The sequence below is a fragment of the Anoplolepis gracilipes genome, chromosome 7 (assembly GCF_047496725.1).
Source record: "Anoplolepis gracilipes chromosome 7, ASM4749672v1, whole genome shotgun sequence".
NCBI classification, from domain to species: Eukaryota; Metazoa; Arthropoda; class Insecta; order Hymenoptera; family Formicidae; genus Anoplolepis; species Anoplolepis gracilipes.
The window spans coordinates 11274319-11290651 of record NC_132976.1 but is presented as its reverse complement, the minus strand read 5'-3'; the positions used below and the strand labels follow the sequence as shown (position 1 = coordinate 11290651).

The 16333-nt window shown below is 36.6% G+C and overlaps 1 protein-coding gene across 14 annotated transcripts in view; it reads left to right on the top strand.

Annotated features, from left to right (window-relative positions):
- Rbp6 (RNA-binding protein 6) overlaps positions 1–16333 on the top strand; it is a 602105-nt gene that overhangs the window by 477683 nt on the left and 108089 nt on the right. For all 14 annotated transcript variants that reach the window (XM_072896319.1, XM_072896325.1, XM_072896324.1 and 11 more), the window contains one exon: positions 6007–6055. In XM_072896319.1, the coding sequence (XP_072752420.1) occupies positions 6007–6055 (49 nt within the window). The remainder of the gene's footprint in view (positions 1–6006; positions 6056–16333) is intronic.

The window sequence follows — 16333 nt, the reverse complement described above, 5'->3', positions numbered from 1 at the left end:
TTCGCAATGAGAATGCATTAATTTAAAATGTGCGTCAACGATGTCACGGACCGCAATTTTACCGTAAATGAGCCGCGAGCGTAAATTGTTTTACCGCATATACAAGTAATAGAATCCGACTTTGTAACTCTCGCGCAGGGGACGCGCGCGGCGCGGCCTTTAATCAACTCGGGGGAAAAAAAAAAAAAAATAAAATCTCGATGGAGAGCGGGAGTTCTCGAAGCGGGGCGCGCGCTTCGTTCTCGTTTATCTTCGAAAAAGGGAGCTCGGGACAAGCGAGGAACGGAGAAACGAAACGAAATAAAAAGGGTGCGCACGCCCACGCGCGCGTACACGCACACGCACACGCGCACGCACACGCACACGCGCATACACACAATGCGAGTGGTATGTAGGACGGGGGTTGTGGAAACTCGATGCCCCGGGTTCGAAAATGAATTTAAGCACACCGAAGCCCGTGTTACCGAAGTATCCGGTTCTGTGAACTTTGGTGATAAGTTTCATGAAGTGCACTCCGGATGGCGTACGTGGATGCACGTTTGCGCACTCGAAACGCGTATCGTATTGCAACGCGAATCGGAAACAAATTCAAGTGGGAATCACCGTTTCGGCTCGTTGCATTCGATTCGATGTCGCGATCGATTGAGATAACTTCTAGCTTTCACGCGCAGATTCGCAGTTTAGTCTCATAGTATACGATAGTTCAGAATACATGGATTGTAGAGTTTTGTAATATGATAAATTGACCGAAAAGAGAGTGTACTCACTTCGAAACGAATCGTTCACTTTTTCCGATTCAAAACTTGAGCTTCTTTATAAATCGTATTATTTGTCACGAATATTTCCCTCATATTTTAGATATTTCGATTTATAGACTAGGAGAGAGAGAGAGAGAGAGAGAGAGAGAGAGAGAGAGAGAGGGAGGGAGGGAGAGAGAGATTTTTAAATATATAAATTCCTAGACACTTATTTCTTTTTCTCCTTAAGATTTTTAAAATCAAAGCCATTACAAAGTATATAGGACAGTTATTATAGATGTTATATATACGTTATAAATATCTCTATAATGAGAAAAAGAGTAACAAACGATTTAAATTTCCTCTTTATATAAAAATATTTAGCGATTGTCTCAAATTATTGCGGTGAAATATTTATCTAAATTTTAACAAGGCGAATTAAAACTATAACTATAAATCGCAATAGTTGTCCTAGCTAGCTCTGATGGTTCTCTTCTTAATGCAAATATTTAACGATGACAGTTTTTTACTCTGCGTCCCCGGGGATTACCGTAAAATGTAAAGGCAAACCGGAAAATGTTGCAAAGCGAAATCCAATGGAAAACGCAGGATAAAATCAACAGATGAATTGCAAATAGAGATTGTAAAGTTTACCGAGCGGCGTTATTGGCAACAGCAGCGAATATTTTCTTTTTTTTTTTTTTTTGGTGCGCTTCTTACAATATTTTCGACAAAAATAAAAACCTAAAAATATTCTCTTGAAAGAACAAAAACGAAAATATTTATGCATGAGCAAATGTGATGTATCAATTTATCATTTCGGTGTTACGATTTATTCTTATATTTGCGCAACGCAATTTTGTTCGTATTGCGTTTATTGCAAAGAGTCAGCTGTATTTCCTTCTCGACAATGCTTATTAATAATAATCATTAGCGTGGAAAAATAAGTATTTTCAGTACGTTATTTTGGCTATCTCTTTATTGCACGTAATTGCTCGCATCGGAAATTCGAGCCGACTGCACATCCACAGTTGTTATTTTACAATGTAATATCAATGAAGCGGATTATGACAATAATAATTTAAACGCGCGATAATTGATAAATATTATGTGTTTTTTTTTTAACTTATATTTTCTGAACGAAATGATATTTCAAACAAGTTGGTAGACTTTGTCGGCAAGACACAGAAAATCAGGTGTAAAATGTGGTTCATAAAGATGTCCCCTCTTGTCCCACTTTTATGCGTCCTCTTTAAAGTAGTTGGTCAAACAGAAAGGCTGGAGCGAGTGTCATACACACACACACACACACACACGCGTATACAAACATACACACACATCGAGTACGAATCGAGTAGAAGGGTGCCGAGAAAATGACACGGCCTTGCCTCGGAGGGGAGGGACTCGCGATATAAAGGGCGAGGGCAGTAAGACAGCAATCTACAGCTCGGTCCACCGAGAGCTGTAACACCGGTGGAATCGAACTTGTAATAAGGTACGTCTCGCCCACTCACCAGAACTCGATTGCTCTCCGGAGGACGCCGCCGACTCCTGTCTACCCTTCGCTTCCTTCTCCTCTTCTCCTCTTCGATAACCTTTTTCGTACCACGTATTTTCCGAGCTCACGTAAAGGGAAGAAGTTTTGGCAAGTTACAAGGCCAATTCGCGTTATATTCTTCCGTTATCTGCCTTAAGGTTACATCGACGTGTCTTGAGAATTTCAATCTGCGTGCGAACTAAAATTCTCTCGTTCCCGGCGAAATTATTCTCGGTTTGGAACAGAGTGCTGATTTCACTTGTCAAAAGTAAATTGATAACCAGGAAATGTACTTACTTACATACGAAAAGTAGAGAGAGATATTTTGAAAAGATTTAATATGGGCAAATAAATCAATAATTCCAATTTGAAAAGTATCGTAACTACATAACTATAAATTAAAAAAAAAAATAGTTGCATAATTTTTACCTTTAAAAGCTTTTAACATTTTTATTATTTATATATTACGATAACAAAATAATTCAATAAGTATAAAATATATAAATTAGAGTTATAATATTTTTTTTAAATACGTTTATAAAATAAGATTATAATAATTGTAACTAGAAATGCCGAAACGCAATAATTTTCAATATAATACTATTAGTCTTTTAATAATATAAATTACATTATATATTGTTATTTATTCTGACACATGTTTATTGTCTCTGAGAAAATATCTCTTTTTATTTAAAAAAAAAGGTATAATATAAAAAATTATTGGAGAAGAGATATACGTATTTATTGTACGTAAAATCAGCTCGCACGTAAACGACGGTAGAATAATAAGCATTTCCTATAATATTCTCTCGTGCACGACGTTACTGGTAATGCACTGCGTACGATAATTATATTAATTTATATCGAATCAATATTAAATACATCCGGGCAATGTATTTTTAATGAAGTAAATACGTGGATGCATAATGCGTCGAGCGCTGAATATTACATATCGCAGGAAATAGATACTCGCAATGCAATGATACACACGAAACCCGCAAAACTGCATTGCGACTCGCGATAATTATTCGAGATAATGAGGGAAATACACGATTGCCTGTTTGCAAAGATTCCCGCGCAAAATAAAAAAAAAAAGAGTACCGTTATCGCACATATTTCAATTACTAAAATAATTACTGTTTTTATTGAAAGAAAAATAATTTTATTTATACTTTGGTTTAAGCATTATTATTAAAAAAATGTCGTTATTACAGTAGTAAAGAAAGTTTACAAACTGTTGATTGAAACAGATGGAAATAAAAATATAGAGAGATGTTTACAGAGAAAAATGCTAACAAAGTTGGGAAAAGTAAATTTTTCATATACATTGTTACTGGAGTAAAAATTTTATGTTCTTGATCGAAAGCATTATCACTGATACGGGAAGCATCACAAACATCGACAGACTCATGTCACACTGATTCAACCGCTAAGGGTACATCAGTATAACAGCCGCAACAAAGGCTGCAGCATTAAGGAATAATGAAAGGATGTACTTTACATGTACTTTATGAGAAGAGAGGGTGGAAAAGAATAAGCAACGATGGCTCTTCCAGTGGCGGTCTTGTCTTACGCCGTGACGCTTCTTGCGTTTTCATTAAAAGCCCACCCGTCCCCTCGTTTTGTCCGTCAACCCCCTCGTAAAAGGCATATCACCTCTCGAAAAATAAAAGTCGCAACAAATGTCAGCTAAGACACCCGATTCCCTTGGCATTTTTCAGCGACTTCCTCGCCGCAGCACCATGATCGTTACACGAAATTCATTAAAATTTTATTGTACTGTCTGACGAGAAAATAAAATGAGAACGTGACGACTGTTACTGCTGCGTGTTATTTTAAAACATTGACATATTATTTAGTAATCAAGCTTTTCAGATGTCAAATTAACCAACTTCACTTTTTTGTAGATTTCTTAATTTTATTACCAAAATATATATGATGAGAAGAGAGAGAAAAAAAGAGAAGAAGAAGAAGAAAAGAGAGAGAGAGAGAGAGGAGAGAGAGAGAGAGAGAGAGAGAGAGAGAGTATATTGATACTAAAATAAATAAATTTACAAAAAATAGAGTCAACTAGTTTGTCTTCTATCGTTAAACAGAAAATAAATTAAATTAATTATTATGCCTAAATATAACGTTGTTTATATTTTTAATTTAATTTTGGTGTTTCATAAATTTATCTTTTTCATGTTTAAAGCAGAAAAACATATTTCAAATTATATGGAACAATGAAATTAATTTTTATCAGTGTAAACTTGGATACACACATACACAGAGAATCTCTCCTATTATCTTTATACAATTTGCTCTATTTTACTTTGTAGGTGTTACTATTTATATTTGTTTGTATTTTTTGTTTGGTGTTGTCAAATTTAATTTTTAGAACATTTAAAACGATGATTTATATCTTACACAAAATATAGTCATAAAATATAAAACGTCTATTTATCAATGACTAAACGTCTATTAAAAATGATTACGCAAACGTCACGAAAAGAATATCGCGATTCTAACAGGTATAGATTATCGATAGTTAGTGGACTGCGAAAGAGCGAGAAGGAAAGAACAAGTAAAGGAGGTAAAGGTAATCCTCTATTGTTTCTCTTGTCTCATAAATCCTACTAGCTCTTCCTACGCCTCTTCGGGGCTCCGCTCGCCTTTTGGCCATATATAGAGCCATCTACCCCCGCCTCTCTCGGCCACCCCTTCTCAGCAACATGCTCCGTAAATCTCTGACCAGCTGTGCTTTACGACACGTACTAGTCCTCATAAGGATACAAAGGATTTTATTCGTCATTCAACTAGCGTTCCTGGAAATCGCTTAAAAATCAATCACTGCTCAGCCTCCTTTGATGAGCAAATTTTATCTTTACACAAAATCCATCAATTTGTAACATTGTTAACATTAATTTTTTATTTTAAAAATGACTGACTCTCTTTAATTGATGCAGAGATTATTTCATATTATATTCCTAAATCTATATATTTATATTTTTACTTCTAATACGGTTTAAAGTAGAAATTTTAGATTGGGCTATTAATCACGTCAATCAAAGTTTCGTTAATAATTTATGATGATGTGCACGCGCGATTATGTCATACAATAATATATTATAGCCCCGTAATTAATTTTAATTGTATATACAGTTAATAATTTATTTATTTATAGTACAATAACATAGAATATGTATTATATGAACCTATACATCGTCGTGAATTTATCAGACGTATAGAATTATTTTGAGAAAAAAATTTAGATTCACAACTTTAATTTTTAATTTACGAAAAAAAAGAGAGACTTCAACTGTAAAAGATTTTATATTGAAAACAAATATTATTTTATGCTACATAGTTATCTGGATTCTATCCACAGGGATATTAGACGTTTATTGTTAATACGAAAGTTTATTATTCTATTGTCGGCTAATTATCGTCACTGGCACAGATGAGCGTATTTATTTTATATATGCTAGCATGTGCGCGTGTGCGCGCATATGTACATATATGTGTATGCGTTGTAACAAACAACACACACACACACACACACACATTTAAATTAAGTGAAATAATATAATTAATAAAATAATTTAATAAAAGAATAATATCTGAAATAAATAAAAAAAACTATATTTTAATTAGGTTAACTTAATAAGATAAAGTTTTAAATTATATGTATACATTAAATTGAAGTAATTTTTTTTGTGATGAAAATCATTCTTTCTTTTTATGTTCCAGATCGAGGATGCTATGCTGATGTTCGACAAGCAAACTAATAGGCATAGAGGTGAGTACAGTTATTATGTTGTTTTTTGAAGTTATATTGTTTTTTGAAAATATTGCGGGGACTTATTACAACTTTGTTGCATACAAACGTGCCGAAAATTTATACGAAACTATCCTATTTAACGAGTCAATAATGTTCGCCAGTGAGGTAATTAACGACTCGAGTTGAAAGGCTGTAATTAGTAATCATGGTAAAGCCACGATAAATACGAGGAAAGATAAATAATACAAAATTCGGAATATGCTACGTACGCAAATTGTGCCGGTATTTTGTGAATTTACGGTTCACGGATTGATAGTTACGGAGGAGAAAATTATCACAAAACACATTGGAATTGGCTCAGCATAAAAAGAGGATATTATGAAAAAGATTACCCCGTTTGAAACTGTAAGAGATTAAATATTGTGTGATTTAGAATTTTTATACAACATTTATAAATATTTCCTACATTTACAAGATAATGTTAAACATTGTATTTTATTGTTAGGCTTTTTTACAGTAATTTTCTTTTGATGCTTTACATAGAAAATATACAGTCTGATTAATGAACATTTTGGCAACTTGCTAATAATATACATATAATAAAACTCTTTTATAGATAAATCAATAAGAAATGTAAAAATAAAAAAAATTCTTTGCAATTAGATTAATTTTTAATAATTTGTAAGATAAATATTACAAATTTATTAGCCATATGCTAATGTCTATTCATTTAAAATAATTTTGTCATAATAATATAAATTTATAAGTATCAAAGAATTTTCAATGCTTACGGTAAAAAATATATACTTTATCACTTCTTATTTTTCTCTATCGTTACTTCACACTCTTTATGTTTTTGCTGTAACTTGATATATTGTAGAATTAGAAAGTCATCGTGATTAAAAGCCCTCGATCCCTCGACAAGGCGTGCGCGACCAAGAAATTTTTACTAGCAGTACTTTGCTAGCCATAACGACGAGAAGGATGAAAAACGGGATGAAAACGTTATTGAGATCGCGCGAGGAGCGCATGCCCAATTGAAAATCGACTGAGCAGAGAGAAGGACGGAGGAGATCGAGAGGTCGCGATGAATGAAATATCGCGCGGCTACGATAATATATAGGGCAGGTCTCTCGACTCTCTCAGCCTTCCTCTCTTCCGCTCCGCTCGTCGGGAGCATACACATATATATAATATATATATATATATATATATATAGCGATGCCTTGCGATCTCTGGATCCATTCACATCGCTGCTTCAATAGAGTCGATAATCGTCAGCGATCGCGGTATCCCACCCCTTCGATAATCGGGAAAGTCCCTCTATCTTTTTTATCGATACCCACCACCTTTTCTATAGCTCTCGATCTTAGAGCGAAGGCGAGTGCCTGCGCTCGGGCCTCTTCGATGATAGATTCTAATATCGCTTATGAAAAATAGGGGCAAATGGGATATGAGAGCTGGCCCTCCCTTCGGTGCCACGGAGGGTTTCTTCCATCCTATGAGAGTCGTTGGAAGTGGTTGGAAGGGACAGAGACGCTTCGAATGTGCGTCGCACATCGCACAACGAACGAATGACGCGAAGGATGGTAGGAGTAACTGAAATAGCGACGCGCTCGGGATGACGATGGTGGATGGAGAAAGAAGGATGAATGGAAGTGGAAGTGAGATAGGGGGCTCTTTCAAAGCCCGTAATCTCTCTCGTGATGACATCCAATACCGTCCTCTCGTACGACGAGAGTCTGCGAACCTCAAACCTCGCGCTCGGCTGTTGCTGCTGCGCTGCTGCTCGCCGGCAGATTCCGCGATATGGCACTTCCACGCCGGGTCCCTGACCCCTAAGGGGATCATTCTCGGATTCTCCCGTAGACATACCGTGAGAATTTCAGACGAAATACGCGCGGAAGCGACGAGGATATTTATTACGCCGCATTTGATATTTCTCGTTCGGGCTAGCTACGCGTTCGTCGATCGGAAAACTTACACACGTATAAATCTTTACGTTCCTTCAAACATTTTGGAAATGCTTTCCTCCTAGGTATGTCTGCCATTTTCTATTTCGAATAATAAATTTTATTAACGTAAAGTTATGTTTGTAACTTTTTTGTTTGTTTTATTATAGCCTTATTTTAAAAATTACATAAAACGTATACTCTTGTTTTATAAACCCGATAATATAATTGAAATTAATGCACGATAAATTTTTCAATTTTTATTAATTTTTAAATAAATAATTATAATTTGTTTTTTTTTAACGTTACGCAACTTTATCGTTTTAGATTTTGTTCTGTTAAAAGCTATTATGTATAATTGTTTTTTGATTACCTTTGATTACGTATTTTAAAATAAATTTCTTCGATATCTTTTTCAAATTGTTTTAAATATTAAATTACAGCTCTATAGATAAATTATAAATTAATTAATTTAATTTTAATAATTAATATAGTAATTGATTTTAACAATAAATTTTAATAATTAACATAGTATTTTTCAAGAACCTTCTATTATAAAACTTTCTATTCTGCCTTTTTCTGAAAAAAATCTATTATATAGCTGTTTGCAGTCTTCTTAGCTCTAGAATCAATTGAATGCGATTGAATAATAAAAACGCATTTTTAATAATATTGATGCTAATTCTTCTAATGGCAATACAGTCTTAAACTTCTTTTTCTGTGATCGTAACATTTCTTTTAAACACGTCCGCTTTCGATCTACGTTCGATTGACATTACACGTCTTCTCGAGCACTGCCTTCGAATTATAAAGAGATCTTCAGACAATCTTCCGGGAGAGGTCTCTTTATGCCCAAATCCCCGAAGAGGCAGTCGGCTGCCTGTCGCGTCCTATCCTTCCTCGCTCTACACTATAGACGGAGGAAAGAAGACTCCGCCGAGAACTGCTCGGCAAACGTTTCCGGACAATTTCGAGTCCCGATGGCTCCCGCAGCGAGCTATGATTTCCACGTGGATGGGCAGGCTGCGATTGCAGCAAAGCGAGCTTTTCCTCCCTCCTCCCATTTTCTCTCTCCCACCTTTCTATCCCTCTTTTCTCTCCTTGTCAGCATCCTTACCGCGACGAAGAGAAGCGCGTCTATAGCTCGGAGCACGATTATCCAAGCTTCGCTGGCCAAAGGATTTTCCCTCCGCGAGCTTCCCCGCTTTCCCCTCCCCCCATCCCCGCGCAGAGTCTATGTTTGTGTGGGATGATAAGGAGGAGTGAGAGCTCATAGAGTGTGTGTTCGTACACGTGGTCTGCACATGTGAACTCGTCTTCCTTGCACGATGGTAGATGTACAGCGGGAATGCTCTCATAAGTTGCGACCACATTACTCTTGGAGAGTGTGCGTTCTTAGGGTAGGTTTGACGTGTGTGTGTGTGTGTGTGTGTTTCATGACGTGTATGTGTTATACAGTGACCTGTGTGTTCTTACTTGTCCGACGACAACTCGGTCCTCCCGGTGACCGTGCTCCAAAAGGAGGACTTGGCCTAGCCATGTATGAACACATGTCAAAGGGACAGCTCCACTGTCGATCGTTTATTGGATCGTATGCTCGCGTGCGCTTTGACGGTGGATTACCCGCGTTTGGCCTAGCGTCGTTTAAACGTCTCCGCCGGACATCGCTTATGGAAATCGGAATGTCTTCCACGAAGTAAAAGTAGAGGGAAGACTCGAAACATGTCGAGAAAGACTGTCTTTCCGTGGAGAAACGGTCGATTGATCGTACGATTACCATCAACTTATCCATCGGTTAATCCCATAGCTGACTTTAACTCACAGAAGATTTGATGAACCCTCGATTATTTTCAGATAGAAATTAACATTTTCTAAAAATATAGATGTAATATATAGATGCGATATTTTCATTAATTAACCGGAAAAGTATATTAAACGTTTACAAATGAAATTTATTAAATTTACGTTTGTAGAACTCGCTTTTCTATCGATGAACGTTAAAAGTCAACTTTCTCAATATTTCTCTCGCAATCAGCAACCTTGTAACTAACGAGCCGTTTTTCTGATTTCCCGTCGAATTAACATAAGAATTGCGACTAACCCTGATTACATATTGGCATTATCTTTGATAAAATAAGAAAAAGAGAGAGAGAGAGAGAGAGAGAGAGAGAGAGAAACAGAGAAACAACGAGCGAGTCTCGCATCATCGTGATCCAAAGTTAGCCAAGTCCGCAATCTGCCGTCTCTGACGGCGTGCTCGGATAGATGCAATTACCCTAGCCACGTTTCCTCTCGAGCGAACGAGGAGAATTTCCGGGTGAAGTCTCAAGAGCGGCAAGTTCGCCAGTCAGCTAGCCGAGGCGGATGTGTGTTATGCCAGTTTGATGTAATCCGGCATCAGACGGCGCCCGGAACTCAGCGCGAGGTTCTCTCCTCCTCTTTCCCTATCTCTTTCCCTATGTGCTTCTGTTCGCGCTCGCGAATCTCGCGTTTCTCGAGAGCACGAAGCGATTCGCGTGACACGCGCGGCGAATCTGACCAACTTGCAGGTGCGTATGAATCCGTTCCGACTCCGCTTCGAATAGTTGCTCCGCTTCCGCGGAAAGTTCCACGCCGGTCCGAGATAGTTTCCCCGCCGTCGTTTCTGGCGTGTCTCCGTTCTCGCTTATGGAGAGTGCAGAATACGTAGGGGAACTTGCAAGATCACGGCGCGCCATTCACGAGTCTTCAGAGACGACCATTCGTGCGGAAAAGCTGAATTGATCTCGATGAAAGTTCTGTCGCTTGCTGATTAGAGGAGCACAAAACCGCGCACGTAATAACGCGCGTGCCTAATCCTTGATGTATTGAATTACAATTTGAATTAGAATTTCCCCGTAATGAATATTTATCACGAAGCGATCGACTTTGTATTATTACAATCTAACGGTTAACTGATATTTTGCATATTTATTATTGATTAAGAAAATTATTAGTATATATTTACATAATGCTATTCGAATAAAACGATGTCAAATCCTTTTGAAATTTATAAAGAAATTTTTTATTAATTATTGTTCTTTTTAAGTTGCAATGAACGTAATTTTCTGCAAATTGAGAGCGTTATTCAATTAAAGATGATGTATATTCATCAAGTAGTATGAATAAATTTTAATATTAATAGCTTGTACGTTAAACAATTTATCCTTTAATGAATTTTTTAATGAGTGTTTTTGTCTTAATGATTTCTATTTAATCGTGAGATGCGCGTGAAGTTAATATTTAATTTTGAAAAGAACATGGCCGCGACTCTTTCGGAAAATATCTCGACGAGAGAATTTTTTTCTTCTCGAACGGATCTCAGTCGAGTGAAGAAACTCCGACGGCGTCTTTTGGGAACGGGTAGCAATGGCGTCCGGGTATCTTCTTCGCTTGCCGACGGCATATCGGAAGGTTTCGCGCGTCGTTGCGAGTTTCGAAAAGTTCTTTGGAGGAAAACTCATCCAGCCGCGGCCTGGAAACTTCTGAACGATGGATGGTTCGGGGAAGTTACGTAAAGGATCACAAACGCGCGCGCGGTAGAACGTCGAGTACACTTGAATGTGCCATCGGTTTTGGCCGACCCGGTTTTATCAGGTCTTTCTCATCCTGGGATTACTGAAAACGATCGCTTGCCACGAATTCAGTACTCTTCCTCGTCATTGATTGCCAGATCTGATCGTTAAGTATAAGGTGTATCGTGCATCTCACTCGTTCCGTTCTATTTCTACTGCCGATGTATGTATATCGTTATATACAACTCTCTACATGTATATCTAGAATATTACTATATATGTGTAACCTACTATTATATTACGTTTGAAAATATTTCACTTTATAAAATTTTACAGCTACCTATAAAACTCTATTTTCTGTTTACCTCGTTGCGTGTTTCACTTCTATTCGCATGCAAGTTTATAACTATCATTATTTCTTATACGTCATACATAAATATATTATCTGCTTATATTATCTACCGCATTATTATTTTATACTTAAATTTATTTTAATGTATGAAATTTTATAATAGTTTAATTTTTATTATCAACATATTCCTATTTTTTATGCTTGTCTACAATATATATATATATATATATATATAATCTACTTATTGATTATTATTAATATTTCTTCTTTCTCATCGATATTATTGCATATGATTTTTCTTTTTTATTCATGTATAATATCATGACACCTTTATGACACTTTACCATCGTGGATTGTTCAACCAGTCGCATTACAGTCAGGAACACGCTCTCGACGGCTGGTGACTACAACATCGCTATACATAGCGGAAGGGTTAAGATCACGGTTGCTGATCTTTATCGAGAAGATGGCGAGCGATTTTCCGGTACGGTTCCGTCGCGGCGCGTAAAATTCTCCGGGCAAATCTCGGTATAAAAGGAAACTGGAATCCGGAGGATAGGAAGAGACGTTCTATCCATTCCATTATAGGAATCTCGGGGTGCGGCGGTATCGACACGCTCCAATTGTCACCTGCATTACGACGCTACACTCCAAGTGGAGAATCCTTCGCGGCAGCAACGGTTGGCGGAGACTCTAAAATATTGAAACGCGCACGTTGTTCCCGGTACTTTGCTTTCGTTCTTAACTGCACTTCATCTTCGCTCGTGCTCTTTCGCCACGTCTTTCCTTCTTCCTTCATTCAGACTTCGCCAACTTAAACAACCGCATCTCGCGCTGGCGGTTGCGAAGAAATTTTCACCTATTTCGACATTTCGTTATATTTGCCAGTTTTTATTCTTGAATGCATTTTCGATCTTTCCTTCGCGTTTGTGAATGGAATTTTTCTACAGGTTTCAAATAAAATGATACTTGTGCCTCTAATATATTTTTAAAAATCTTAGAGGCAGAATATATTATTATACATACAACAGCAAAAATATATATATATATATATATAAATATTTTTTTTTTATATTTTGAATTTTCTCATTTTATTTTTTTTAAATTAAAGCATTTTTTAAATATCTTCTTTTCTTTACTTAATTTTTCAAGATATGTCATTTTTTAACTAAAAACAGTTTATGATTTGCAGCTATATAGTTTATATATAATATATTGTTTAGTTTATATTGTATAATGTTAAAGTAAAATTAAAATAAAATAGAATAGATAAGACATATATTTTGTCCCGAAACTACATGATAGTATCAGATTACAATAAATATTCAATGATTATGAAGAATTGATACTACTTTCTCTAGTATATTTTCAGATCTTTAATTAAACATATTAGTCGTTTTCTATCACGTTGCAAATACTCATCCTAATGATTAATGATAATATTTTCAACAACTATCTGAAATCTTTTATACACAATTCTAATTTTTATTTTTCTCTATATTTACTTTTATCAATCTCTTATTTAGAGAAATCAATTTTGCGCTCGATTGAACGTATCGATATGGTATTCAGTGGTTTTCGTTTTTTTTTTTTAATTTTCTTATTTTTCTTCCATGTAACGTATAGAGTCAATTTCGAACGCGGTGCACAATGGTCTCATATAGGCATACATACTTATTATCGAATCTGCTTCGTCTCACGGATAATCCCGGATTCCATGGGCAAGAAAGTGCTTTTCGTCCCGCGCTCGTTTGCCGCCATTCTGTCGGCGTTTTCCTTCTACTTTCTTTCCTATCGCTCGTACAGATCCAGCTTGTGCGAGCGATTGAACTGGGCCTTGCGATTTTATGGATCCGTTTTGAATCGAGAATCGACTTCCGCTGATGCGCTGCAAAAGCCGAAGAGAGGAAACAGGATCCCAATAGTAGAGAATGAAAAGATTTAAAGAAACATCTAAAAAAATCCTTTCAACTTTCAACTTTTAATGTTGAGAAAATACTTGATAAACTAAATTTTTAATTAACATTCTGTTGAAATAAAGTTCACTTGAAAATAAACAGGATGCTGTTGTCTGTCTGTCTGCATCTCTAAACTTTAATTTGGCCGAATTCTCTGCCTCGACATTTGTCAAAGAACAACATCACGAAGTTTGAGACAATTCCAACGAAAGGTCCTTCATATACAAACCATTTGTCAAGGCAAGACTCCTTATCGCGCAAGACTTCGTAAAGATAAGAATGCGAATGGTAATTGCGCGTTAAGAAGAAGGTAAATTCATCTTTTGGGACGGAAAATCGCGATATCTCGAAACTATAAGAAAAGGAGATGGATGAGTAGATCGGTTCATCATCCAAGCATGAAATACGCAAAATGTCTCGTGCGTTTTTCATTGCTTTTTTACGCTTATTTTCCTTTCTTTTTTATTTGCGTACGCTGGTCTGCAAAATGCTAATGCTCATCAGAGACAACTTGACCTCTTCGATTCGTTCGCGCTTCGACGAGTTTAATCTTTTTCGCTTGGGTGTTCCTATCCTTTCAACCTCGTACGCTTCCGTCTCTCATTCTCCGTCATCGGAGATTCTTTCGTTCGTAGGAAAGAATTTAAAATTCAAACGTAAGTGGCTCTCTTTCGAGTCGTCGTCGTCGACATTGACGTCGACGCCATCGTTCCGCATCACGCGCGTCTCTTCCCTCTTCTGTCTCTCTCTCTCTCTTCTCTTCTCTTCTCTTCTCTTCTCTTCTCTTCTCTTCTCTTGCAACCTTGTACACCCTCGAGGCGCGGTCGTTCCAGATGCATGAATTTCGAGCTGTAACTCCCTGGCGTAGCTTGCACGAAGCGAGCGCTCGAACGAGGAGAATGATCGACGGGCGAAACGCGGTTGTACATTACCAAAGTGGATAGAAATGCGCTTGTAATAGGAGGAGAGAGTCGAGGTATATTATCTGTAATTTTAAAGTAATACATTCTACACATGCTCTTTTGTATATTAATTTTCAAACGTTGTACCGTTGCGGATTACTGCAATTCACTTTCGAAGAATAAGAAAGTAAAATGATATATTGATATCTTTTACTTGTCTTTGATATACGATATATATTAAATATTTGCGTGATTAGCTCCAAAATTTGAAAGGTATATAATAAATATTTTTAGCAAAATAAAAATGTTTCAATAAAAATTATATTGCAGTAATATTGTACTAACAACCTTTTGGTTTCAATAGATTTTAGTAATTTATGGAAATAAATAATTAAAGAAATAAAGAGAGAGAGAGAGAGAGAGAGAGAGAGAGAGAGAGAGAGAGAGAGAGAGAAGTAGAGAAAGAGAGAGTAAGAGAAATGTCGTACAAACATCGCATTCCAGATCCGGGTTGCTGGATGCGTCTCTCGTCAAGTTTGAGTTACGAAACAATGAATATTCATTAATCTCCGGGACACCGCGGTTGCGAGAGCGCGAGTGCGCTTCCGGCGCAGCAACATCGGGATTTCCGCGCGTCGACAGAGGCGTCGTTATTGGGAATGTCGTTCGCGTTTGCATCCTCCTTCCTCTTCTTCATTCTAACGTTTCTCCAATAGCTAATTTAAGAGCTGCAAGTAATACTCGCGGCTCCGGAATAAATCTCTGATGATTCGCAATATCCGCGAGAGTGATCGATAAAGGAAAAAATATTTCCCAACATTTAGCGGGAAATTATACAAGTCCGATTTAATTATTAAATTAATTAATTAACTACACATTTAATAATTATGATGTTTATAAGAAGTATTTTCATGCAACCATTGAATAGTTACAATGAGATTGTACATACGTGCTTATTATCATATGTTTTGAAAGAATTGTATCGTAGTTGATATAAAAGCTTTTTCATCTTTTGTTATTTAGCTGCTTTTTCTTTGAGCCCAGTTTTTTGGTGCATTGTTTCGAGTGTAATCATTCAAATAAAAAAAAACTTCACAAAAATATTTGTATTGCAATGAAGTCACTAGACTGGAAAGATAAATATATGAATATTAAGAAACATGAAAGGTGCGAAATATTTGAAATATCTGTCCGTCTAAGCTGAAAAACATCGTCGCATTATTCTGTAATATTCTTCTATATACAGGACTCGCGATGACGCGAGTGGTTTACCCGCCGTATACTAAAACGCGTTCCATAAATTTAAATAACATCACCGATGCACTCGACAAAATGCGGTTTGCTTGAGAAGAGCAAAACAATATAACGACCAAAGATGGTGCTGCGATAAAAATTGAACATTTTATGTGTAAAAATCAAACAAGGGTTAGGTCCTTCGTCTTGTCCTTCCCCTCTCTCTTTATCTCATATCGTCGCTGATAACGTATTGATGAAGAAAATTTATAAACTCTCTTGCGTTCTATTTAGTATCTTGATGATGTATTTGATCGCATTCCAGAATTAAACGCCTCATTCTGTCAAACCTCTAAATGACTCTAA